The 27850-nt window shown below is 46.6% G+C and overlaps 1 protein-coding gene across 2 annotated transcripts; it reads right to left on the bottom strand.

The window, feature by feature from the left end:
• Window positions 1–114: 114 nt before the first annotated feature.
• actn4 (actinin, alpha 4) lies at window positions 115–27833 on the bottom strand. 2 transcript variants are annotated; one of them, XM_066703824.1, is made up of 21 exons: window positions 27574–27833; window positions 11373–11487; window positions 11134–11253; window positions 10841–10927; window positions 10556–10643; window positions 10370–10448; window positions 10066–10147; window positions 8543–8628; window positions 7147–7239; window positions 6812–7042; window positions 6566–6713; window positions 6107–6257; window positions 5875–5983; window positions 5616–5756; window positions 5340–5522; window positions 5083–5217; window positions 4776–4955; window positions 4483–4629; window positions 3846–3926; window positions 2490–2648; window positions 115–2244 (listed from the first exon to the last, which is right to left on the bottom strand). In XM_066703824.1, the coding sequence occupies exons 1-21, from the start codon at window positions 27706–27708 to the stop codon at window positions 2086–2088; spliced, it is 2709 nt and encodes a 902-aa protein (XP_066559921.1). In that variant the 5' UTR covers window positions 27709–27833; the 3' UTR covers window positions 115–2085. The 2 variants fall into 2 exon arrangements, with proteins under 2 accessions (XP_066559921.1, XP_066559920.1); XM_066703823.1 differs by lacking the exon at window positions 8543–8628 and adding an exon at window positions 9754–9839 and having other exon boundaries at window positions 27574–27831.
• Window positions 27834–27850: the final 17 nt, after the last annotated feature.

The raw sequence follows: 27850 nt of genomic DNA on the forward strand, positions 1-27850 counted from the left end.
TGGGTTCGTGTCAGTGTGCGAGTGTGTGCACATCAGTGTGTCTCATTATGTACGCGTGTCAGTGTGTGTTGTGCTTTGCGATTAACCTGTAAAGACAGAAGGCTGCTCACGGCATTCCAGTACAGCAGATATGCTTTATATTGCAGAGTACAAAAAGATCACAAATCAGGCTTTTGCAAAGTTGCAAAGAGGAAAAATAAAATGAAACAAAAAACAGATCAAGGTTCTGGTCCCAGACAGTCCCCCCCCCCCCCCTCACAAAATATTGTAGAAATGAGTACTTCTGTTTCTTAATTTTCTCTTGTTTATTTATTTAAACTGAAAACCAACCCACATGTTAATTCCATCTTCTGAAGTCATATAGAATATATATAGAATATACCAAACTGGAAAATAAGTTGTTTGCATAGATCAAAGGAAGTAATTTTTCTTATGTAATTAAGACAATAATGGAATGTTTAATAAGATTCTCTCCTCAGCGGTCATGTGCCCGCTCCCCCCAACCCTCTCGAATTATATTGGACACAGTCCCTCTAACCCAGAGAGAGAAGGAGATAGATGGAGAAAGCAAGAGAAGCATGGAGAAAGAGAGAGCGAGATAAACACAGGAATGTATAGCTCAGACCAGATTTTGTTATCCGTACATTAGAATATGTGATTATTGTAATTTTATTAAAAATATACATACTTATAAATATCTGTGCAGCCAGTCTATTGTTAGTAAATACTCTATCCGAGAGTTGATCGCCTATTGCGCAGCCCCCTGAAACGCACACTGCAGTCCTCCTGTGTAAATACAGTACATAGAAATATTCCCTTACAGAATCCCTTAAGATTTCTTAAATTATCATTAACCCATTATTTCTTAAGAGTCTTGTCAAACAGTTTAAGTTGCTGTGGACGGTCGGGTGACTGCGTGCCAAACAATTAACTTATTTTTTTAGCCAACTATTTATTTAAGGTAACTGAGCAATTTCATTTTAAATTGCGCTTTTTAATATAATTTTTTTTATATAGATTTTTTAAATAATTAAGGCTTCGATACAGCTATAGGTCGCTGGAGGAGGCAAAAGAGAGGGTAGGAAGAGGAGGAGCCGGAGTAAGATTTCATTGCTGTGAAGGGAGGAGTCTACTACAGTGGACAAGGCTGGCGGTATGTGCGGACGAGTATGAGAGTGAGAGTGTGTGTGTGTGCGTGTGTGTGTATGAAAACCCCCTCCTGCAGAATTCAGGTCGGGGTCAGTGACTGGACAGAGAGAGAGAGGTCAGCAGTGTCCAGACAGTGTCCAGACAGAAGAGCAGGGTTAGAAATGTGTGTGTGTCTCTCTCTCTCTCTCTCTCCCTCCCCCTTCCCCTTCCCTCCCTTTGCTCCTTCTCTCAGGGAGTAAGACTGCAAAACCTACTTTGCCTCCTCCCTGGGACCGGGCCAGGTACGGGTTCTAACCCACCCCTTTCCCCCCTTCAAAAATATAGCATCATCCCAGACAGTCAGAGCTCCCCACAACCGAAGCCCAGCCCCACCCCACCCCCCTCCCATTTCTCTCACACACACACACACACACACAATGCAAAACTAAACTCACTCACTCTCTCCAAAGCCCAAATGGCCCATACAACCCCTACACACTTCACCACACCACCCCCCACCCACAAACAACCCCATACTCCTAAAACACAGACCAGGGCGAGACCTGGACTAGATCTGGTCATAGGGTCTGGATAACCTCATCCACAAGAACAGACTAGCTCTACAACTACAATAGATCAGGTCTGAGCTCATAGGTCAGGCTCCCAATATATACTAGGACAAAAATTCAATTAGGGTAAGAGAAAGGGTGTCATGTTGTGTAATTAAGAGGGTCTGGGGTGTCAAAGTTGACTCAGAGGTGAGCATTGAAGTTGGAGGTCGGAGGTCAAAGGACCAAAAGCCCCTTGCCAACTCAGTCAAAATCCGTAACCCTTGACCTTTAACCCAGACCAGGCCTAGCCACTAACCTTGAACCAAACAGCACAGGCAGAGTCAAGCTGGGGACTGAGATTGGGGTGTCGGGGTAGATGGGAAAGGTCAGGGGTCGTGGGTGGGGCTTAGAGGTCACTCTCGCCATACAGGGCGGTGGAGAAGGACATGTAGTCCAGGGCTCCGGGGGCAGCGTCGGGGCCAGTGTAGGGTGCCATGCGGGCGATGCAGTACTCCGCCTGGTCCGGGGGCAGCTCTCTGCGCAGCTCCTCCGCCGTGATGTAGTTCTGAGAGGAGAGGGAGGGGAGCGCGTTGGGGGTCAGTTGTTAGTGTTTTGTCTCTCTCACCGAGTTCTGAAGTTTCTCCGACTCTCTGCCTGCATCTCCCAGCCTCTCTCTCTGATCGTCTTTCTCCCAGACCCTCCTGCTCCCCTTAGTCTAACTCAGGCCCTCCCGATCTCTCCAACCCCTCATGTCCCAACTCCTCCCCTTCTCTTCCCACCCCTCCACCTCAAGCCCCTCCTGTGCCTCACCTTGTCTCCGGCCAGGATCTTGAAGGAGGCGATGACCTGGTCTGCGGTGTCCGTGTCGGTCGTTTCTCGGGACATGAAGTCGATGAACGCCTGGAAGGTCACAACCCCACTGTTGTTGGGGTCAACAACGCCCATGATGCGTGCAAACTCCGCGTCACCCTAGGAGATGGGCAAGAGGGGGGTAAGAGAAGATCAATGTAGGAGTAGTCAAATGGAGGCAATATTTACAGAAATATTTATCCGTTTTGGAGCCAGCGCTGTGTGGACTATAGTATAGTATAGAGCCCAGACTGGAGCCAGCGCTGTGTGGACTATAGTATAGTATAGAGCCCAGACTGGAGCCAGCGCTGTGTGGACTATAGTATAGTATAGAGCCCAGACTGGAGCCAGCGCTGTGTGGACTATAGTATAGTATAGAGCCCAGACTGGAGCCAGCGCTGTGTGGACTATAGTATAGTATAGAGCCCAGACTGGAGCCAGCGCTGCGGGGACTATAGTATAGTATAGAGCCCAGACTGGAGCCAGCGCTGTGGGGACTATAGTATAGTATAGAGCCCAGACTGGAGCCAGCGCTGTGGGGACTATAGTATAGTATAGAGTCCAGACTGGAGCCAGCGCTGTGGGGACTATAGTATAGTATAGAGTCCAGACTGGAGCCAGCGCTGTGGGGACTATAGTATAGTATAGAGTCCAGACTGGAGCCAGCGCTGTGGGGATTATAGTATAGTATAGAGCCCAGACTGGAGCCAGCGCTGTGGGGACTGTAGTATGGGGACTAATTAAGCATTTAATCATATTAAGAACTACTCCTTAACAGTGTGTAATTGACTATGACAATAATTACACATGTAGAAGTTTTACAGTACAGCAAAAGAACAGCAAGAGACGGCACAGTGAGAAAGAGACAACCAGACACAGCACAGAGACAGACAGCACAGCAAAAGAGACGCATACCAGGCTGTAGCCAGTGGAAATAAGCAGAGCACGAAAATCATCGGAGTCCATCATCCCTGTTCGCTTCTGAGAGACGGAGGGAGGGAACGAGGACAGAGGAGTAGAAGAGGTGGGAGAGAGAGAGAGAGATAGACAAGCAGGTGGAGATGGAGAAAGTAAGAACAAGAGAATGTTTGGAGGGAAAAGGAGGAAGAGGAGAGGGAAAAAAAAAAAGCAACAAGAAGCAGACAGCGGTTATTAAACGATAAAAAAAACAACAAAAAAAAAAGCATGCAGACAGACAGAGGGTGACAGAAGTGGGGGGGGGGGGGGAGGGAGAAAGAGGCTCTGGGGCCAACCTCCTCCCTGTCCCTCACTCACTCCTCCCACACTCGTCTGCCGGCACACTCACTCTGTCCATACCTGCTTGTTGCTTTCCACATCGTAGCCCAAGCTAATGAGACAGGCTTTAAACTCTTCCGCCATCAGACCCCCACTGTGATCCTGAGTGGGGCAGGGGTGGCAATCAACCAATCACAATGCAGCGCCATGGGGTGAGAGGGATCAAGGGTTGGAGGTTGTGGCGTGATGACAACGTGCGATGGAGGGATGGAGGGAGGACAGTAGGCATGCAGAAAACAAGAATGGAAACAGACAAAACGCAGAATGGTCAGGATTGCTGTGGGCAACTGAAATCGGGAGTCAGATTAACTGTCTGACCCTCCCAAGAGGGACAAAAACAGATGAACAAAATTAAATGGGTGAAAAAATAAAATCAATGAATACATGCATTCAATAGATGAAATACTAATTAACGTGAAATAAATATTAAACAAATGCATGATAGATTTAAGACACTAAATACATAATATAAATTAAATATAAATAACTTGGGTGAAATCATGAACAGGGTGGTGTACATATTTGCCATATAATCCTTTACCATCTGTACTCTCTCCCATTCTTCCCTCCCTCACCCATTCACCCCATCCCTTCCTCACCCACCCCTGCCCCCCGACACTCTCTCCCCTCCCTCTTTCCCACTCCCCCCGCCCTGCACCTTGTCGAAGTGGTTGAAGGAGGCTCTGTACTCATGCAGCTGCTCCTGGCTGATGCCCTTGGCGTCGCGGGTGAGGATCTGGTTCTCGATCTCGTTGATGGTGCGAGCAATGGTGGTCAGCAGCTGCTCCCAGCCCACACGCAGGTGCTGTGGAGGGGAAAGGAAAGCAAGACGTTAACGGATTGAATGAGATTTGCACAGTCGTATTCCACACGAAGGCAGGGACGGACAGACTGACAGCCAAGGGGACAGACGCCTCCACACCTGTCCCCTAAAACCCCCAGCCTCAGTACCTCCATGGTGTAGGTGGTGTATTTGTTGTCGAAGATAAGGGCCTCCTGGATGAGCTGGTGGTCTCCCTCCAGAGTGTCGATGTGTGGCTTGTAGTCGATGATGGTCTGCTCGTACTGCCGCAGGTGGCTCAGCTGGTCCTCCAGCGTGCCGTTCATCTCGATCGATATCCGCCCGATCTCCTGCCGCGGAGAGAGAGAGAGAGCGCGAGTGTGTGAGAGAGTGGAGGGAATCACAGAGAGATTGGGGGGAAAGAAAGAGGCTGCGATGTGAACGTGAAAGAGAAGGGAGTCAATCAGCATCTCTCACCTCCATCTTGTTCTGGATCCAGGGTCCCACCATGTTGGCCTGGGTGGCAAACTTCCGGCGGAGATGGTCGTTGGACTGTTGCCGTGACAACTCCTCCTGCAGTGCCTGGTCTCTCTGGGGGACCAACTGCTGTACCTGCAGAGACCAGCAGAGGGAGACACCGTCAGCACAGATCACATGCTGCCATCCAGACACTGACATACATACACTGAGCAGAGCCCGAAACAGCGACGGGCACAGACAGACATGCACTGCACCTTTTCCCACTTGCTGTCAATGGCCTGGGGGGTGATGGAGGTGTAGGGGTTGCCCACGGCCAGCCGGATGCCATGCTGCTGGGCGATGGACTGGACGCCGGACTGGATACCCTGGATGCCCTGCCGCTCCTTATCAGCCTCGGGTAGAGTGGACTTGAACTGCTCGTGGGCAGAGATCAGACCCTGGCAAGAGAGAGCGAGTGTTAGCACATGAATATTAACTACAATCTGTGTCACATTCCTCCTTCCCTCCCTCTCCTACTGTCCCTCTCATACCTGGATCTCCTCGATGTTGTGCACGATGAACATGTCCTGCAGGTCCTCCATCGCTCCCTCCATCCAGTTGTTGAAGGGTGCCGCCCTCTTGGCATACTCCAAGTACAGCCCATCAATGGACTCCAGCTGCTTCTCTGTCCGCTGCGTCGAGAGAGAGAGAGAGAGAGAGAGAGAGTGTGTGTGTGTGTGTGTGTGACAAGTGTGAGAGCCAGTGCACCAGCCCGTGCATCCATCAATGAGCGTGGCGGCAAGTGCCTACCTCCAGGGACTCCCGGCGGCTCTGCGTCAGGGAGCCCAGCCGGTCCCACTGCTCACAGATCTTCTGGCAGCGAGCGTTCACACTGGGGCTGTCGTAGTAATCCAGCTCACTGACACACAGGAAAGAGGGGGATCAGCACATTCATTACTACTGCAAGTTAAGAGCAAGAGAGATTGCACAAGAGACTTTTAAAAACACCCCCAGTCCCCAACCCCCTTCAACCCTTCCTCACTTGAGCTCCTGAGCGATGGCTGCGATCTGCTCCACTCTGTCCTGGTGGGCCGCCAGATCGCTCTCAAAGGCCTCGTGCTTCTTCAGCAGGGCCTTGACCTCGGACAGGGAGGCCGTCTCATAGTCCTTCTGAGTCAGCATCGCCTCCTTACCTGCAGAGACCGACAGTGCTATCATGGCGCTTTGAAAAACATTGCTCATTGAAATGATGCCTACGATAAGGAGGGGCGTATCGAATACAAAAATGAATTAAAAAATGCAATTGTTTTTAAGAGAAAGCTTTGAAATGGAAATTAAGCAAGTTTTCCATTATATAGATATGCCTTGCAATCACACAATGCACTTGCTTCTACAGAGATGGAAGTTCCCATGTGAAATAGGCAGAGTTGACTATCTTGTTTAGATAGGGGCTCTCTGGTGTTATGGTCAGTGCTGCAGTGTTATGTACGCCGTGCTGTACCTTCAGTCCAGGCCTCATGGATGGCTGCTTTCTGGCGGAATTTCTCTGCCAGGTGGTCGAGCCTCTCGAGTCGGCGGATCTCAGTCAGCAGCCACTCCTCGTAGCCCTTCTCTGCATGCTCCAGACTGTGCCATGCGCCATTGATGTCCTGCAGAGAGATGGGGGCATGAGATGGGGTCCACAGTGCACTAGTGGTATTCCTCAGAGAGAAAGAGGCACACAGAGGTACAAACGCGAGTCTCTCACCGACACCATGCGCCCTTCTGAGGGCATGAAGGCGGGCCGGTTACTAAGCCGCAGTTTGGTCTGCAGAGTGTTGAAGTTGATCTCCAGCTGGCACTTCTCCTGGACCTTGGGTGGCTTGTGGACCCGCCGGTACCCACGGAAATCCTCCAGCTTCTGCTGCATCTCATGCATGGTGCGCTCCGGGGCCCGGTTCTCCAGCCAGGGGATAGTGCGCCTGATCCACTCCAACAGCTACAGAGAGAGGGGGAGAGAAAGACAGAGGTGTAAGTTAATGCAATAAGAAAGAGAAGGATGGACAGAGACAGGGATAGACAGAGACGGGGATCAGCACTTACATCACTGGCAAGTTTCTCGTAATCTTCCATCAGGTGCTCATTCTCCTGGTTTACAGCCAGGACCTTGCAGATACGATTGGCAGCAGTCTCAGCCTATTGGAGAAAAGCGAGGTGAGCAGGGCGCCAATCATCTGTGTGCATCACTGGGGGAATGAACTCACACAGCCCTGTCCACCATTAGAGCAAAACACTGTAGTTGAACACACTTACACTTGAAATTGCAAGTGCAATACTACATGTCTATAATGTTCTGTGTGTAGTATAGTACAGAGCCCAGACTGGAGCCAGCGCTGTGTGGACTATAGTATAGTATAGAGCCCAGACTGGAGACCAAATATATATTAGAAAATATCACTAAAATGTCTTGCACCCAGGTGGGACAGCTGTGTGAACAGTGGGGACCAAACCAAGACACAAAACTAAATACCTCACTAACTAAAATCAACACAAATGTGTAAACCGAGGAGCTTCTGAAACTGAATGTTAAATCTCCAGGGTTGAACCCACCATTTTCTATGTTTTTTCCAATCTGTTGCATTTTTTTCTTCTTCTTAAGAGACAAAAACACAGCTTTGTTTTGATAATGCACCCTCTTTCCTTCTCCCTATATCTCCAACCCACCCCCCCCAATGTCTGGTATAAAACAAAGTCCAGTCTACAGCACATCCCCACACAGACAACACCACCCTATACTGTCAGTGAGCGTGAGAGAGAGAGGGAGAGGACTGTTTTGGTGTGATTAAGAATGGCTGTGTTCGTGTGTGTGTGTGTGTGTGTCCTGGTGCGTTCTGGGTGTTGTGTTAGCGTGTTCAGTATATATCTCTATGTTGTTTAATGTAATTTAAAAGATTAGATTGGTCAGCAACTGATTGTTAAGACAAACCATGCAAAAGACATCACAGTCAGGCATGCTTGGGTCACATTCAGCAAGCAGAGAGGACTTGGGACACAAACTCGCGTGCCAGGAGAGGAGAGAAGAGGTGAGGAGAGGAGAGGAGAGTGAATACCTGTCAGGCAGCAGAAAGAAGGAGAGAATTAAGGACAGATGAAGGGATTCCGAGGGAAGAGGAATGAGACTGGCTGCCAAGGGATGGAGAGAAGGAGAATCTAAGAAAAGGAGAGATGTATAGCACGAACGGAGAGTCAAGGGATGCACAGACACACACAGACACTCAAAACCTACAGTTGGATGATACAGAAAACCTGGAGTGTGCGCGTGTGTTGGGGGTGCTTAGAAGGCTGGTCTTTTCGGCTGGAAAGTCAAGACATCACAGCAGCAACTGAATCAGAGAATAAGAGCTGATTGTGTCTCTGTCCCCCCACACATTATGGTGGTGTGTGTGTCCTCAAGTGTGTCAGTGGATGTATGTGTGTGTGTGTATGTAAAGGCTCTCACCTTCTGTGCCCCAGAGAAGGCATGATAGAAGCAGGACACATAGGTCATGATGGCCTTCTCATCAGGCCTCAGCGTGCCCACGATGTCTGCCCAGCACGAGCGCAGGAGAAAGGAAGCGATAGAGGAAGAGAGAGAGAGTGAAGTGAAGCCAAGCCTGCAACCACCGAGCACCTTCCCCCACCCTCTCTCTCTAATAACAGAGAGAGGGGGACAGAGAGAGAGAGCTATCCAGCCCATGGCCAAAGAGTTGTGTTTTTAGTACCAAGGAAAAGAGGAGATAAATGCCCAGGAGAGTCAAGGAGGAGAGTACAGTAATGCATCCTCAACGAAGACAGCCAGGGTCTCTATCACGACTGTGCCCTCAGCCCCCACACAAACACAGTCTAGAGTGGGAAACAGCATATAAAAGGGGGTCGGTTTAATGACACAAATCAGTGCATTAATCAGCATCTTCAGCAACAACACTTCTGAACCTTTACTTTTTTTCTGTCCTACACACAGCACAGTGTGTGTGTGTGAGTGCAGAATGGTGTAAACACCTAATCGGAGATCCTGAATTTATCAATGATAAATAACTATGCTAATAATTACATTAATGATGCTGTGCTCAGTTAATGAAAATTGATTCTGAGAAATCTAGTTCCCCCTCCATCTCTTTCCTATATCCCCCGCTCTCCCTCTCTCAGGGGCTGGGGAGCAGGTGAGGACAGCAGCTCATTAAGACTTTCCAATCAGGGAGAGGGCCGGTAAACAATCTGCTCATTAACAAATTGCTTCATGTAGGGACGCAAGCTCATTAAATGTGCCAGCAGTATAAAAATAAAATCTATAACTAACAATATTACAATGCGACAGCAGAAAATAGATTTCAACAACTGTGCAGTATAACTGGAGAATTACATTTCTTAATGCCTTAATTGGGGTCATTATTATGCTCAAACCACCCGTTTTGTCTAGATGTTCATCAGATGCTAATTTAAAGGTGCCGTTAAAACCAGCAGGACAAAATTGTGTTGTGCGTGACAGTGTGCATGTCACAGCTTGGGGGTAGCTTGGGTAATACAGTCGTGATCGAACCCTAGCCAAGATACTTCTGCAGGTGAGTAAGCCGTGCTGATAGCATATAGCAGGCTGGGGAGGGGGGTTACCCCTACACCACCGCCCCAGGCCCCGCAGCCCTGAGCCTGTGACCCCGAGCTGTAGTGGGGTACCTTCTGTGCTCCCGAGAAGGCATGGTAGAAACTGGACACATAGGTCATTATAGCCTTCTCATCAGGGCGAGCTGTGTTCACAATGTCTGCAGGGGAGAAGTAAGACTGGTTATACAGAGAGAGGAGTGAGAGGGCGAGACAGGGACACAGAGAGATGGAGTGGGGGAGACAAGGGACAGGGAGGGAGGGGAGACAGACACAGAGCATCCACAGTGAGAGAACTGAGACACCCAGAAAGACAATAGACTGAGAACACACTGAGACCGACAGAGAAAGACACGAGGACACACAGGGAACAGAGGTCCTTTCTACCTTCTGCGTCCAACATCTTGGGGATGTCCAAGTACTTCTCCGCCACCTCAAAGGCATTGTTCAGATTAGTGATAGGGTCGTCCTGCATAGAGCGGAGTGAGAGTCAGACACCGGTCAGAGCTCAAAGGCTGAAAAACAACCTCCTTGTCAGACCTCACACAGGGCCTCCATCACAAGACCACATCTCCTCAAAACCGGCCACATCCTGCCTCAGTCTGCAGCAGAGTGAACAGTTACATTTCACCAACACAGCACAGAAAACGAGACCGACAGGTTGCGGGTGTGTGGGCCAGGCCGCCGATACCTTTCTCAACTTGTCGTAGTCGATGAGCTCGGGTCGGTGCCGGTGGATCAGCGCGTTGAACGCCAAACCGTCCTTCCAGCTGCAGGACAACAGAGAGGGGGAGAGAGAAGGACGATGAGTGGCAACAAACGCACAGAGAGGAGGAGGAGGAGAGAGAAACGGGCGTGCCAGGACTCAGCTCCTGACCTTATATGGAAGTTCTGCACGTTGACGTTCTTGTACGGAGCGGTTTTCCTCTGACACCACAGCAGCAGTCCCTCCTTCGCAGAGGTCTCTGATAGAAGGGGAGAAAAGAGAGAGGTAATGTATATCGGACTCTTTAGGGAAGGAGGAGGTATAGGGGATTTCAGGAAGTTGGCATTCCCAGGAATTTAGCAATGACCACAATCTCAGGAACACAAGAGACGGGGGAATAGAGAGCGGGGGATTGGAGGAGGGGATACAGATGGCACATTGAACGGTTGTCCTCACCCTCCACAGAGATGTCCTGGATGGCAAAGCGCAGGATGATGGTCCAGATCATGCCCAGAGTCATCTTGGCGTTTCCGTCCACGATCTCTGAGAGGGAGAGAGAGGACCAGTCATTACGTTACAGCACTGCAGTACAGCACAGCTTCATCAGTCTGTCAATTGGTTCCCATGTCTGACTGCATGTATCTGTATGCAAGTGTGTGTGTGGGTCTCATTATCTCCCACAGTGCATCAGTGTCTCAGTCTTGGTGTGTCTCAGCGTGCAATACAGTGTCCCAGGCTGGCAGACTGACCTTCAGCCCCAATGGACACCAGCTTGACGCCCTTGCTGGCGATGAAATCCAGGGCTTTGTTGACATTGTTGATCTTGTGGACCCTCATCTTCCCTCTCTCGGGCTTGGGTAACCTTTCTCCTGTGGGGTGGGATAGAGGAAAACAGTCAGCCAGAGCAACAAACAGTCAGCCAGAGCAACAAACAGTCAGCCAGAGCAACAAACAGTCAGCCAGAGCAACAAACAGTGTTGCAGATTACCTGAAATGACCTCGAGCAGCAGCATGAGTTTGAGCCCATCTCTGAAGTCCTGCTCGATGTTCTCGATCTGCGTGCCGGCCTTACGCAGATGAGAGTTACACCAGGCCGTGAAGGTCTGGAGAGGAAGAGGGAGAGGATCGTTAGAGAACTTAATTTCATCTCTCTGCTTTATAAAGTGTTATCAACACTGCACTACACACTGGTCTGCACTAGACTGCTACACACTCACACAGGACTACACTACAACACAGTCCCAGTGGACTGTAGGTCACTGCTACACACATCACAATCAGTAGTGTTCAGTTCACAAAGCCTCTTAACCAGGTGCATCTCAGCTCTGCAGTCACATTCAGTGGACGGCAATAGTGCTGCACCTCGCTGGGTGGAGCATGTCTTTCACATTTTTACTCTTCCAGTAAAACCGGATGCATTTTCATCATCATAATAATACTTAATATAGTTTCATACTTTTTACATAGGACTTCAGGGTATTTACCTGGATTAAACCCCATCTCTCTCTTCATTACCCCAGTCACTTGAATCACACTGGGCCTCCCTCTACTCATCTCTTTCCTCCCAGTTATCCCACCAATTCTCTCTCTCGCCATTCCCTTACTCTGCCTCTCCCTCAATTCTTTAAAAGTGGATCAGAGTTTTCTCCCTATCCCATGCTTTTTCTCATCCCTCTGTCTCTCTCTGCCCCACTTCTGGCACTGCAATGTTATCTGATGTGATAGGAAAACATTATGGTGTTCCCTCTGCCACTCTACAGCTCAGTACACCCACACAAAGACACCATTGAGGCCAGTGTATAAAGAGACTCTTCAGACACACAGCCACTTTCAAAGTCAAGCTCCGAGAGAGAGAGAGAGAGAGAGAGACACACACACACACAGAGGTAAAAACAGAGAGACGCATTCCCAGAGACACTCAAACACATTTGCACATACTCTCTCTCGCTCTCTCACACACACACAATCATGCACGCCTGCTTCCTCATTCCGGATTACTCAGTGGGAATTATGACTGTCCCCCTCAGCAAAGGGAAGACATCTTCCAGCAATTTCATGAAGCTAAAGAGACAGACAGTTCTGCTTTAAGCCGACTACCGATATCGGTTAAAACATTGAAAACTGATGTCTCCCTCCCCGTCTCTCTCCGAGTCTCTGTCTCCCCCCACTGGCATGTCCCTCTCTGCCAGTGGGGCACCACTCCCGTTACAGGAATGCGATGCAAGAACAAACCAGCCTTCCTCACACACTGCAACACACACACCTTCCAGTCACCAACAGCTACAAACACACTGCCACACAGGAATAGCAGAGACCGCATGCATTCGAGAAGAGTCGATCGTTTTTATTTCAATAGCTTTTGCCAGAGCTTAAATAAAACGCAGACATAGAACTTTCCCTGACCTAAAAATAAATACAAGAGAAACTAAATATATATGCACACTAGCACAGTTACAGCCCTGCTCTGCACAGTACAGTACAGTAGACAAACGGAACTTGTTCCATTGACAGACACTCTGCACCGCTCTGTACTGGGGATACTACTATGCAAAACAGATCTGACACAGTGGAAGGAGCTCCCTTTTCCCCACCAATGATGAGACGCCCATTCTGTGTTAGTGAGGGCTCAGGGGTACACAATGCTACAGGAGGGAAGGGGTGCAATTATAAAGTTGAATAAAGGAGGCAGGTCCTGAACAAGCCAAAGCAAACTTCACCCCTGCAGCCAAAGCAAAAATACAGCACTCCCCACCCTGCCCCACACACCACAGAGAGATGCAGGACACACACACACGCATAAGACACAGTCACACACTGACACACTAAGACACTACACACAACCCATCACAGACGCAAGCACTCGAACACACAAATACCCATACACACACAAACAGACCAGCAAGTGTGTGAAAACGCACAGACACATGCTGGCAAATTCAAGATCAGACACACACACACACACACCTGGGGAAAAATACACAATCGTGTTACTCCTCCCCATAGCTGCAGACCTGTCACTACACGCACAGCATGGAAAAACCCAGTGTGTTTGTGTGTAACTCTCCACACCAGCTGTTTTATGTCAACTCTCTACTGCAGCAACCCTCTCACTGTGCTGTATCCGTAATGTACTGTAGCTGTGCTGTACTGCACTTCGCTACATTATGCTCTTCCCTCCTGCCCTCTCTTTCTCCATCTCCTCCCACCTCCCTCTCACCCCACTCGCTCTGTGCCTCCCGATCACTCCCCGTCTACGCAAGCTCCGGCAAGGACACCCATTCTTAGCCAGAGCTCTGGAATTATCAGCCTCTGCCCCCCCCCCGCTGCTACCAGGACACAAAAACACACAAAAAGGAAAATAAATAGACTGCTCTGTGGCCATTCTCTGCTACATGCACACTCCAGGGACCCTTTGCACTCGCAGCAGCACAAGCACCTCAATGTGTCTCAGTCAAAACCTACTGCAGGGTTTTAGGAATTCTCAGCTGTGCACAAAGATGTTACTTTGCTTCTTAGTTTGTTTAGCACAGTGCAGCAACTGGAAATAGGAGGAGTCAGGCTATTCTCAAGTGAACTGCAGTCTTTTACGGGCAGGGACGGACAGACGGACACAGACTGGAACACTGATTATAAATGGACACCACGTCACACACCCAGATTTGCACCCCAACACGCACCTGCACACAGACATACACACACCAACACAGAAGCGTTCACACAGACCGTAAACCGAGGCGGACAAAGAGTAAAGGTACATGCACACACTGACACACACTTTACTTGCGAAATGAAGCAGGAGAGCTGAGCTCAGAGTGTGCGTCACATGTGGAGGTGGAGGAGTATATGTACCGAACACACCTGCTGTGTGAGTAGAGCAGAAATGTCATACGCCTGGAATCCCAGGCATGTACTATGAAGGCTTACTGGACAACACAGGTATGCCCACACATTGATACACTCATTGTACTAAGATGAATGCTAATGGTATTTTGTACAGATTGTATTACTGTACATGAGTAATGCTTGAAAATGATTCTTGTGAAAGCTAAGTGAGCCTGGATAAGGGCATCAGTTCATAAACACACTGACAAACACATAGACACGCACATTTTTAATCACACTGACAGACACAAACACTAATCCAATTAAACATCGCACTTATGGCTCACAAATTCCAATACTCATTTTTACTCACACACTGACACACACACACACATTCAGTGACCAAGGGAGGTAGGAAGAGGGGGAGCAGCAGGCTATTAAAAGAATGAATGTCATCCTGATTTAGTCGGAGAGATTTCAAAGAATGTGAAAAATGCACTTCCTGCTTTTAGAGAGCTTTAAACTGGGACATCACATCCTGAACATCAACAACTTCAGAGATAGAGAGAGAGATGGAGGGGGAAAGAAATAGTGGACAGAGCAAGAGTAGAGAAAAAGAGAAGGCAAGAGATTTAGTAAGACGGTGAGAGGTGGTGAGGGAGAGAGGTGGCGAGAGCCACTGGCAAGGCACTAGCACAATTAAGCCCCCCCCCGACCCCCACTTAACCTCGTTAATCAAATGGCCACTAACGAGCTTCCTGTCCGAGAGAGGAGCAGGAAAGACTGGGAGCCTTGAAAGCTAAACAGACCGGACGCACGTCAACAGCCAGCAGGACTGAACCAAGCTCCATTAACAGTTTATCGATTAAACAACCACAAAAACAATATGTCTGCATTTCTTGTTTTATAGAAAAATCTCTTTTCATTAAATTTATTTACATATGTTGCAGGAGCTTCTGAAAGGAAACTTTCCCGGAGTTTGAGTTTCACAGAGGACCTGCTGGGGGGGCAGACGGCGGAGGCAGGAAGGTAGATAAGGGGCTCCAGACTAAATACACCAGAAAGCGAAGGGCCTGCCTGTCTGCCCCCCCCCTCTGCCAACCAAGAGTCCAGTAAACTGCTGACACAGCTCTGCGTCTACATAAAAAATAAAAACAGACCCATAACTGTGGCATGATCCAAAAAAAATACTGGACTGGACTGTAGCTCTCCAGGAGACCCCTGTTGTACTGTACCACAGCAGCTTCTAAGGACCAGGGCTGGAGACCCCCTCCCCCCACCATACTATCCCAACCACCCCCTCACACACACACCCTTCCTGCCAAATAGGAAGGGACTCATTCCAGGAACCGAGTCCTGCAGAATGTATCATTTCAGATTACTTCATTTTTATTGTACTATGATGTCATTGTCTGCCACACCCACCCACGCACACAACCCTCCCCTGCACCTCCCCCACCCTGGTGACATCACCACATGCTTCTTGCACTCCCGCTCACCTGCCATCCCTTTTCTCCACCTTCCTGTAAGGAAAGCTGCACCCTCCTGCAGTCTTTATCACTTCCGAGTTTCTACAGAGGCCACACCTGCCATGCCATACTACTATCCCCTACTATAATCCACTCTGATTAGCTGCAGGAACCTTTTCATTACAAACAAGCCCTGCAAATAAACAGCCTGGCCTACCACACTGCTGCCTGGCACAGAGATTAGAGACTCTGCTTACCATTTCTGTAACTATAGCTATAACACTGACGCCACTTCAACACAAAATGATATGAAGGTGCATTAATAGTTTTGAGCCACAACACATACAGCTCCCCCCTTACCAAAAGTAAACCAGGAATAATTTTTAAAAAAAGCAAGACCTCTGAAATCTCACAACAGGCAAGAAATAAAACTGACTTATAATACATATATATACAGACAAAATAAACACCACAGTCGAGTGTGACCCTGCAATCTTGATTTTAATAGGCTGTGGTTTGCAGGCGCTTGTTTCAACTAACAGCTCAACTCAGCACAGCGCAGAGCAGAGCGGAACAGTGCACAGGCCTCAGAACTGCAGGAAAGAGCGGATAGCAAGAGCTTCTAACAATGAGTATATATACACACATACAGTGTGAGCGAGTACTTTGTGCACCTATATCAGAGTGTTGTGGTTATCAATATCTACACATCTGTAAGAAGGTTAGAGGCAAGTGAATACTGCACTGTGCAGAAGTTATATTATATATATATATATATATAAAAACAGACATGTATAAATGTATTTTTTCTGTATAGAAAAAAACTCCAGACACTGGCCCTGTCCCTGTGTCACTCCAGCACTCCTTCACAGCGCTGTGGCCTGGTTAGAGGCCCAACCCCAGTCCAGACCACTGCCGAAGACCTGCTCCCGGCGGACCGCTGCAGCCCAGGGCAGCAGGTAGTCTTCAGACACTTAGAATTTACAAAGTGGAGTATGTACAACTGCTCTTGCTGTATAATTAGCACAGTGCAGAGGGCTTTTACCAAGAAATGACTTGTTTGCTTTAGTCTAACCCATTATGTGTAAAGCGTTTTATTTTAATGGCACTCGATGGGAAGAGTTTGTACAAGGTTGGGAGCAGGGCTGGAGACCCTGCTGTACTGGACTGTACATCTCCAGGAACAGGTTCTGCCCCACCCTGACCACTGTAGAATAAAGTAAGAGAAATAAAAGGAAGACCGATAGAGATACTGTGTGACTGAGACAATGTCGCCAAACCAGACCAACAGGCTCAGCCACTGAGTGACACATCCCCCATTTCTCAGTCTCTCTCTCTTCCTTCCTCTCTCACTCTGCATCTCACTCATCTCCTTATAAGGTCACGCAGCTAGCCAATTGTCTCCATGGCAAGGGAACCAGTGGGTGCGTCTCAGAACCCGTGGAACACCTGTTCCGAGCCACACCCCCCGAGTGCTTATCAGGGGGAGGGGGGAGTCTCACCTTTGTGTTCTTGTTGGAATGTCTTTCCGAGTGAGTGTGAGCATGTGCATCGGTTTGTGTGAGCTGTGCCTCCTCTGTCTGTGTGTATGCATCTCTCCTGTGTATCCACATGTCTCAGTGTCCCTTTGTGTGTCCCTTTATGCTCCCAGACCTGAGGACACACCCAACTACCCCCCCAACCCAAATTCTTCAGACATTCCTGACATGCTGGTGTGAATCACTGACCGCCTCACACTGCAAAGAGTGAAAACGCACAGACGAGCACACATGCAGGAACAAAATCACTGAGAACCAAATACCAGTGCATCAGGGCCATCAGCGGCATAGCAGCTCGGTACAAAATCCACAAGAATTCTAGGAAAAATATTGCTTAAGCTTTGAACCCTACAGCCTCCTAAAGCCTAGTCTGGCTGTTTGCAAATAAAACCAGCATCTGCATTTTCCCTGCGTCTCTGTATGAGTCTCTCTCACACTCGAACATGAACTTCCTGTCCCAGTTCACACATCTCGCGGAGACGAGATAAAACTCTGCGTCTGTCCGTCTCTCAGTCTTGTTTTAGGACAGATCTCTGTAAAGTTCCCTCACTGTCTATCTCTCACCATCTCTCTCACTAGAAGACTCATCACCAAAACAGTGAGACAGCAAAGGTGGGGTTTGATGGAGAAAGAAAATAAATATAATCTTCTTTTCATTAAACCTTGTAGCTTTTTCTCAAATTCACACCCAATTCAATTTTATTTATTATTTTGTTCTCCTTTCAGTTCAGCTGCCAATCACTCAATCCAACCCCCTACCCCCTCCTCCTAAATACCTCATTCACAGACTAACACACAGGTCACTGGGAGAAGGTTAGCAGTTGGCCAGGAAAGGGAAGCAGGTTTTTCCATAGTAGCAGCTACACCGTCCAGCCTATAAATCAGAAGCACCGCAGCCGCCTCTGAGGAACTCTAGGGACACCAATTTGAACTGCCAGGGGCACAAACAACCCCCCACCCCCTCCGTCGCCTCAAACGGCAGTAAAAAAGGAAAATAAACGAGTGCCTTGATGAAAGAGACAAAGATAGTTGCCACTGCTGTGTTGGTGGTGAGGGGGGGTTGTTTTCTCATGTGCTTTTGGTGTAATTGCCCTCTCCCCTAAGATAACTTCACACCGAGCAGGCACTGGACTGCAGAGTCACAGGACAGACAAGGACAGTGATGGACAGGACAATAGGAGTTAGGGCAGCAGTAGCAGCACCAATGATACAGTTTGAAATAATTACAATTTCAACGCTGCAGATGTGTCCGCTGCCCCTGGGCAGTGTGTTAATATTTAAAGAGTGGCAACCCACCCCCCCTGCTGATCCTGGAGACTGAGTGTGCCTGGGCTGGATTAGTCCTACAGGCAGGGGGGGTGAAATCAAAGGGATTTTTTGTGTTGCTTTACCATGCCACTTATTAAGCCTGACAGGTATTAATAATGAAGAAACTGACTGAAGAGTCTTGGTTTCAAAGGGGCGGCCTTCTAGACAACCCTCTAACCCCCGTTCATATCTCTATGAACAACCCTGCCTTTAAATATATAGGAAACATGCACACACACACACACAAATATAAATAAAAACCATGTATACACACTCCACTCCGGGAACACACACTTCCGGTCTGTACTCAAGAGTTCAGCCAGAATATCGATCTTGAAGACTTCAGCAAGTGTGACAAATAGCCATACTGTATGTATCCTCCCCCAACCGACCCCACTCCTACAGCCTCCTGTCCCCATCCTACTCCCATGTCAAATTTCAAGCAGCTGTTTGCAGCTGTGTGGCACAGACACAGCCAAGTCCTACATTTAGCAGGCAGAGCAGTACAGAGCCGCCAGCCTGCCTACCTGGGAGGGTGTGTAGGGTTAACTGTCAAGACCTGCTGCTCAGACGTCACTGCTTTCAGGGCCTGGCAGTTTGCTCCTTCCTGCCCAGCCTTCCATCCCAAATTCCCTTTCTTTTGGTATTTGTCAACCTCACTCCAATCTTGTTTAGTCTCCACGTCCCTCTCAGTCTCTAATTCTCTCTAAGCTGGTGTGCATGAGAGTATTGACCTACTATTGAACTAATTTCTGAACATCTTCACCCCGTTTAGTCAGTGAGAATCATTACATTGGTCTCCAAAACTCAGAAAAGACAAAAGTCAAAATGAGTGTGTGGGGGGGGGGGGGGGGGGGAGACTTGTATACAGTTACTTTTCAAAGGCAGTTGAAGGTCCAGTTCCAAGCACAGGTGTGTGAAGCCACAACAAATCACAGGGCAAATGTCCAGTCAAAAAATAAATAAACACCCCAGTCACTGTGTATACAGAGACAGACATACAAAGGTTAGGAAACTGCAAATGCAGTAAAAAAAAGGTGTATAAACCTTGTAAACCAGTAGTTAATTTATAAAGACTTTCAACTGGATTTTAACTGCCTTTTATTTATTTAGATTTTGTGGGGGCAAAGGCAGTGTGAGAGTAAATGTATTTTTTTGTATACAGAGATTAAAATGGTAGGAATATTAACTACATGCTTACAACAATCAAATCGATAACAATATAACAAATACATTTTATTTTTTCTATATTACACCCCCCTCCCCCCAACAGCCCTTTCCTACCCTTCCCTGAGGTTTTACGAGAAGAGAAGTGCTCCCTTCTTCCCCATGGCAGTGGAGGAAGCTGAGAGACATTGTTCAACTGAATGGCAAGTGGCGAAGCGGTTCGCCAATGTTCAGCTAGCCTCTGGCCCGCAGAGCCTCACCCCCACACCATTATCTTGCTGCGCGCCTGGCCAGGGGCAAGCAGCAAACTGACCCCCAGTGTCCTTCAGGAAAGGAATCACAGGGTCCAGGGAGCGATCGGCTCTGCCCTTCATGGCAACAGCCAGCCAGCGGACAAAACTGAAGAGGCCGATTTCTGGCACAGCTTTTATCTTACTGTTTTGAATGAGATAGGCCCCGTTAGGCACGCTGGCTGTGTGAATACAGGTCCTTCTTATTTCTCTGTGAAATGAAGGCGGCAAAAGGGTTGTCTGTCTGTCGTGTCCGGGTTGGAGAATTAATGCTCGTGAGTGAGTGCAGTCAACAGCCAGAGGATAGTTGATATTTTATTCTGGAATTGGGATACTTGGCATGGGAATTGGGAATTTGAAACAGGAACAGTTAATGTTCCAATTAAAGTTAATATATTCCTGTTCCCAAAAAAGACAGACAGACAGACAGACTGACTACTCCCAATTCCATCAATGACACTCTGAATCACTAAAGCATTAATAGTGCGATACGTCTGCATGGCAAACCCCAGGGAAATCAACGATCGACTCTACAGCAGTAAAGTCCAGTCCAGACCGGTAACTACAGTAACAGAATAATTGCTAAGTTTACAAGAACAGAAAAAAACACAAAAAAAAACTATTTGTACACAAATGTAGATTTTATTGAATTGATTAACTTTGTGATCCTATCTGTTTTTCATATTTAAATTTGAAAATATAAATGTTGCTGGAGAGAAGTGGTTTATTCAGACTTTTTTTTTTGCCTCCTAAAAACAACTCACTCAACCAGAAACAAAAAAGACACCAAAAAAACCAAGATAAACTTCAAATGTGGTCAGGTGGCATTTCTGACAGCCTAGTGAAACTGGGAGAGGAACTGCCCCCTAGAAACAACCAACAACCCCTCTATCATGTCTCCCCTCGGTCCCCTCCCCCCACCTGTCTCCCTCCCTCCCAGCAGGGCACAATCAGGGTTATAATGGGGAACCTCAGTATTAGGTCTTTATCTCTATAGAGAAGCAGAACAACGGAACACAGATTTTTGTTTACCCAGAAAGTAGGTGCAGTTTACTCCCCCCCCACAAAGAGAAGTGCGTGCTGTTGGGGAAGAAAAAACTATCCTGAATGAACATTCCTGGCCTGTCTCCCCACTCCCTCCCTCGTTCAGTCTCTCAACCCCCTCGCTTGCTCACTCTCCCTCCCTACCCCCTCCCCCCAAGCACATTCCACCCAGACACACAAGCGACTGACAGCTCTCAGGGGAGAGAGGCCCCATCACAGCAAACCTACGCATACAGAGACGCACATTGCGTCAGTACACAAACACAATGACAAGTACATGGATACTTACACAAAGACAGTGACAGTATACGCACACACACACTGACTATCTGCAGCACTGTCCTCGCTTCTGCACTCTGTCCATCTGACCACAACTCAGATGAGCAGAAACTGAATTTCACCTTGTATCACTGTGTGATCAATGCCGCTTCTCAGTATGCGAGAGAGTGAAAGAGAGAAAGAGACTGAGTGCGTCAAGTGTGTGCCCCCACTTGGCTACAATATAGACAGGATAAGCACAGAGAGAAACAATAGATTAGACCGAAACTGGCCCTGCAATGCGTGAAGATCCTGCAGGACAGACAGAAGGAGGGTGAGACGGACTGACACAGCCCTGCCCTGTGCGGCACCACGCACACCCTGCCAATCCACACAGACATGCAGCAACACGCCGAGAACACAGCACAAAGCCGCCTTCCTGCCTGTCCTCCCCTCCTTCTCCTGCCCATTCCCTCACACGTCTGCTGCTCCCTAAAACACCTAATCTCCTCATCTACCCAATCCCTACCCCTCCCTCTGTCTCCATGCCCATTCCCTATACAACCGTGTAGCACTTTGGTATAATCTTGCATATTGTGCATCTCTTTAGTGTCCCAGCATGGCAGAGCTCTGTACAGGGTGCAGAGACAGCCTGGATCAGCTCTTGAAGGCCACAGATACTCTCCTAAAACAGTAACTTGGAGACGTACATTTTTTATTTACTAACTCATGGTAACTACTAGGGACAGAGATGGCTCAGGGGTGAACAATAGATACAGCAAAGTGGTCAGCAAGAAAAATGGTGTACCTAATATGCTGTAACCCTTGCAGGAAGTATTTAGGCTCCATGTTTCTTTATCTTAACGCGATAACGTCAAGGAGCAAAACATCTTCTGACAATATATCTTTTAAAGGAACCAGTCAAGATACCTTGGTTGGCCTTTAACCAAAAGGCGAGTGTAAAACTGCCCTGGAGTTTTGATTAAATTCAAGTAATCACTGAATTAATCATCAAGCAGCAGATCAAGACAAAAAAAATAAAGTATACATCATCGTTAGTAAAGTCCCCCTGAACCAGCAGGTCACACACAGTTGGTAAGACATTGGCATTACAAAAATGAACTAAGCCTAATTAAACTGTTTTCCCTTCAATACAAAATCACAATCATGTCAGCGGAAACTCTCATGCAACCCAGCAAAGAGATTATCTTGGTCTTATTACCCGAAACCCCAGATAAACCCAAACTCCTGTAGCCTGTCGCATTAACTCCTGTGAGGCATCAACTCACTTCAGTATTTAACACTGTAGCTCTCCCTTTACTGCAGTGTCGTGTATGGTTTTTATTGTATTTCACTGTACAGTATTGTAATATACTGCATTGCTCTATACTAAGTTACATTGTAGGACTGTGCGATATGACTATATATATCGTATGACGATAAAAGTATCGTTTCATATTATGCTATATCGTTTATATCGTGCCGGATGCGGCAAGAAATGTGCATCAGAAACAGACAGACATGAGGAGAGAGAACTGACACACAATAACCAACACAACCAAGAGATGCTTTAATGCGCAAGCGCACACGTTGCGCCCCGCTCTCGTCGCCGGGCTGAACTCGATCTCCAAGCACCCCCCACCCCCTCTAATTTAGACTGATATCATTTGTATAAAAATAATAATAACGTTTGTTTGCATTTTAATAAATTGGAAAGCAATGCAAACACATGCAGAAAGTATCATTTTCTTTTTATTAAGATGGTGAAGTGGTTCAACAGTTGTATTATTATTATTACTATTATAACTATTTTGTATTAACAACGTGCTGTATTTGTAAGTAGAATCGAGACGCGACAGTCAGAGGAGAAATGTCTCTGTCCAGCAGATGTTAATGCACTACTATAAACCCGGCTGTGCTAAATCTACCTGAATCTGTACCTTTACAGCGCATGTGTTGCGTGATTACTATTACTTGTGTTATTGTTATGTGACAGTAAATCATACTGTGTATATGTATATATGTGGTCTGAGGAAGATAAGTCGAAACGCGTAAGCATTATGATGTTCACTTTTTCTCTAATAAATAATGTTCGAGACATCGGTGAATATGGACTGTTTTTAGACGGGAGCTGCTGTACCATTCTATATAAAATCCCTGGGATAAGGCACCCCGCATTTAAGATTTATTAAAACTATTGTAACGCCAGCTATTTTTATACTTGTGTATATATGTATATGTAGGTGTATATATATATAGACACATATGTATATGTCTTTGTCATATATAGATCACATAACACACATAATAGTAATCACACAACACTTGCCCTGTAATGTGTTGCATTCTGCATATATTTACCATGACAGCCTGCATGTAGTATTTGTTAGTTTTGCTTATTGAAGGATTAACGAAATACTTGTAGTTTGAATGTCTTTGGTCTTATTTTATGGCTTGATTGGATAAAAACAAGAAATAGATATACATCGTGTATCACCCAAACTTCTAAAAATAGAGATATTATTTTTAAGTCATATCGCCCAGCCCTATTACATTGTAATGCATTACTCTGATCTGCAGTCTAAGCAGGGGGAATCCAGTCCTGTTCCTGGAGAGAAGCAGTGCTTGCTGCTTTTACAGGTGTCTCTAAACCTTCGAACAGAGGAAGCCTGGCACACACTTGAGTAACTAACTGAGCCCAATAACTGAAAACAATAAGAAAAAAAGACTTATGGGTTATCTATATATCTATATATATATATATATATATATATCCCATATGTTTTTTTCCCCCACTTTACTTATCCTATGTCCTGTGTATGCAATTCTTACAAATCAGATACAATGGAAAATGTGAGGACATGCATTCCACTTTTTTTTTTTTTTTTTCTCCTCGGGGTTGGGGTGGCGAATTTGCTACTCTGCAAATTGATGTGCCTGTTGCCCTTCTATAAAATGACTTGCATTGAACACAGTAGCCTTGTATACTTACAGAGAGGAATTTTAGAACAATAAAATGTCAGCAGTAAAAGCTACATTGTGGCACAATGACTGAAGATAGAGTCTAGTAACAGTGCAATAAAGAGGTGTTGAGAATGACTGTGGAAAGGTTTTAACATAACAGGAGGGTTACATCACAGTGCAAGTTAGTGAAACTGCAGAGTAAAGTAAGATAAGACTCAGGAAATTAAAATTGGAAGTTGAAGGGGTAGGTTGAGAAATTACAGGTTGCACAAGATTTTTTGTATTTTTTTTCCTTACATGAGTCAGATATTCAAAGAATGTGAAAAGCAAGCCGAGATCACTGGGGTCATGCGGATATATACATTTTATTATTTTTCTGAAAAGGAGACAATGCTCAGCATTGTTTTGGTGGAAACACTACAGCACCATTACATTCTAATTCAATTACACAAAATATGCAATAAACAAAATACAAATTCCCACCATATAAAAAGAATCATGTTCCAACACCCATCACTTTTGTGGACAAGAAGCCCCTGTGACTTCCTGTGTCCATCACCATATGTGACCCACATGCAGAGAAACAAGGAATTGTTTTAGGTGTTGGTGCCGGCTCTGTTTCATGCTGGGTGTTGACCTCTCCCCTTAAACCAAACGTTTATTATTTTTTTGTTTTTTAAATGCCAATGAGGTATGTTTCTTCACATTCCAGCAAGTCATAAACAGCTTTAAGAAACTAAAGTTCAGCTGGCTACTGTGCTCTACTGTTCCACATTATTTCATCTGTAAGGAAATCTAAGTTTACAGCATGAGACACACCTTGCGAGACGACATACACATGGATACATAAAAAGTACAACAATACGAATCAAGATCACAGAGAGTATAGACGTACATTATCTAAATGTAGGCGACTTGTTAAAAATGAATGTCTGAACCTCTGGGTAGCACCGATACCTGACAGCCGCTATCACAAGCATGCTTTTTAAAACGCTTGGTTGCACTGTTCGTGGTGCCTAGTGTGGCGTTTTGCACGGCTGCACTGCATTTCCCGGCGTAGTATCTCGATTTGTATTTTTAGGTATTGCACTGCGCCGTGCTGTATTTTCTTATTAATGTATGCACAAGCAGACGCTGTTCAGCTTTCTCACGGTGGCTATTTCAGCGCAACAATGCAGCTGTGCTTTTCAATGCACACCTATAGGACAAATGCATCACTTCAACACGTGAAGATTAGTAATAAAGAGAAGAATGCACTCCTTCCTCGGGTTTTAGACAAAAACAAGGAACACAGGCACACACTGACAAAAGACACGGGGGATTGTGGAACCGATGAAAGCCGCAAGTACCGCATTTCACAACCGCCTGTCAACCGTTTGCAGGACAGCGCGCCGGCCGCAGGAAGGGGAGTCTTCAGGGTCGGAAAGAAAAAAGAGTCGATCATTAACTTCTGAGCTCTTTGGCAACAGCGTCCACAGAAGCGCGCCATAGGGTTTCCACTCAACACAAATATGCCCTTGGTTTTTCTACATTTATTTATTTAATTTCCCTGAAACCAACGTCACACCCAGGCAGTTGATATGAATGGCACACAGAGGATGCCTTGACTGTGTGAATAGCAGTACAGTGCCCGACTAACGCCCAGTCTAACAGGACACAATGCACTACATACAAACGTGTGGCTACTGTAAAACAAGTCTTTAGGCACATTTTCTATTTTGTTACACTTCACAAAAATACATAGTAAATGGGCGGCTGTGTATAAACCAATTAAAGACGCGTTTTTGTTTCTATAGTTTGTGCATCACTATGTTAGCAGACAGCTCTACAATAAAGACATGTACCGCGTATTTATTATCTCCCGCACTTGACAGGGTCGCACGCAAAGTCTGACATTGATTTAACTGCTGTGCGTTAATTATTATTAAAAAAAAAAGCATAACCTAGCAAATGCATGGATTGTTAAACGTCAAGGTTGTGCAAAAATGTCGCCCTGCTGTGCCCGTGTCCCTTGAAGTGTCCTAAAGCAGTGTGACTGTTAATCATTCAGACTTTGAACCCTGAAATAGGTACATAAGTTAGCCTAGCTTTGCAAGGTGACAGATATAGATACGAGTACTGGCCGACTTTGGAGTTTCGGGCTCATTTTGGCGTCGTTGCTACTTCAGCCAAGTGTGTGGAAAAAAAAATAAACGGTGTTTGTCTGAATATCAACCGCGCCCCTTTTGCATTGAATACACCAAATCCTGTTTGCGCGATTAAGACTTGGCATGCAAACGTTTACTGGGGAAATAATCATACAGTAATAATGATGTATATAGAAAACATGGTCGTGGCGGTTGGTATGAGTTGTAAGTAAATGCTCAGGTATGCATTGCATCACCGAAAAAATGCAGAAGATGTCCCGACATACCTACAGCGTCCCACACCCCAAAAACCAACAGCCAACACCAACCAACAACCTCCAACAGCCGCCTGCTCCCCCTCCATCAACACATCTGACATTTACCTGAAACCAAAGTGAATCAATGTTTGTGACGCACAGGGGTCAGCTCAAACCTAGCTAAAACTAAAATCAAAATGCTAACATTTCCGTGTGGGGACAAAATAATTCCCCCATCACAAGTGAAAATACAGGTTGAGCCGGGATGGGACAACTAAAATGCAGCCACCTTTTCTTCATTTTCACATGAGTTTATTTTTAAGGGATCGGGTCAAATAAATGCTTCAGGTTGGACAGTTGAACTTATTCAACCCAATAACCAAACGCAAAAAATAATACAACTCAAACCCACTGAAGCTTTTTCAAATCAAGAGCAAAAGGTTGAATGTAAAGTTAGCTGCCGTTACTACACCAGCACCACTAACTACACAAACCTCCACGCAAACTAGAAAACACAGATGCGTGTTTCTGAATCATACAAATATACAAGTCAAGTTTATTTTTTTTATGCAATACATCAATGCTCGTCTTCTGCCATTTCTAACCGTTTCCCCGGGTGCAACATTTCGGCTCACTACGACTGGAATAGACCACATGTTCAATAGGTCATATTTTTCCGATTTTAATACAGAAATGAGCACTAATCAAGCTGGAAGTCGTGAATGGGTTGCGTTGCGTTTTGTTTACTTCACTCCAGTGTCTAATGCACATTACAGGCTGACGGGCACAATCCTACTTTCCCCCCCGTGACCGACCTTTCCTTTTCTTTTTTTTCCTCCCTTTTTTTTTACCCGTCTACGAAATCCTGCCATTCCGTGAACTCGGTCGGCCAGGCCCCGGCGCGTCCCCGACCTCTCCCAGCACCCCTCCCCGCCATCCCCCTCACCTTTCTCTGCTGCTTCTCCCAGGCCGGGTCGAGAAGCATGTCCCGGTCCCATTCGTCGTCCTGCTGCATGTAGACTTGTTGTCCACCCGCCGAGTACTGTTGATTATTATTATTAGCAGCGTGATAATCCACCATTTCCACGGCTTCAAACAACGCAATGACTTTAAGTTTTTAGCAGAAAGTAACAAGGAGAAAAAAAACAATCTTAAAAAAAAAAAAAAAATAATAATAATAATAATAATAAGTATAACACAAAATACTATTGCAACGGCAAATT

Source organism: Amia ocellicauda, chromosome 5 (assembly GCF_036373705.1).
Source record: "Amia ocellicauda isolate fAmiCal2 chromosome 5, fAmiCal2.hap1, whole genome shotgun sequence".
In the NCBI taxonomy this organism is placed as follows: Eukaryota; Metazoa; Chordata; class Actinopteri; order Amiiformes; family Amiidae; genus Amia; species Amia ocellicauda.

Excerpts from the sequence above, each read along its gene's own strand:
- actn4 (XM_066703824.1), bottom strand. The coding sequence starts at position 27,708 with ATGGTGGATTATCACGCTGCTAATAATAATAATCAACAGTACTCGGCG. Across the intron at positions 10,644-10,840 it reads CCAGGACATCTCTGTGGAGG|AGACCTCTGCGAAGGAGGGA; the intron begins GTGAGGACAACC and ends CCCTTCTATCAG. Across the intron at positions 7,240-8,542 it reads CCTTCTCTGGGGCACAGAAG|GCTGAGACTGCTGCCAATCG; the intron begins GTGAGAGCCTTT and ends TTTCTCCAATAG.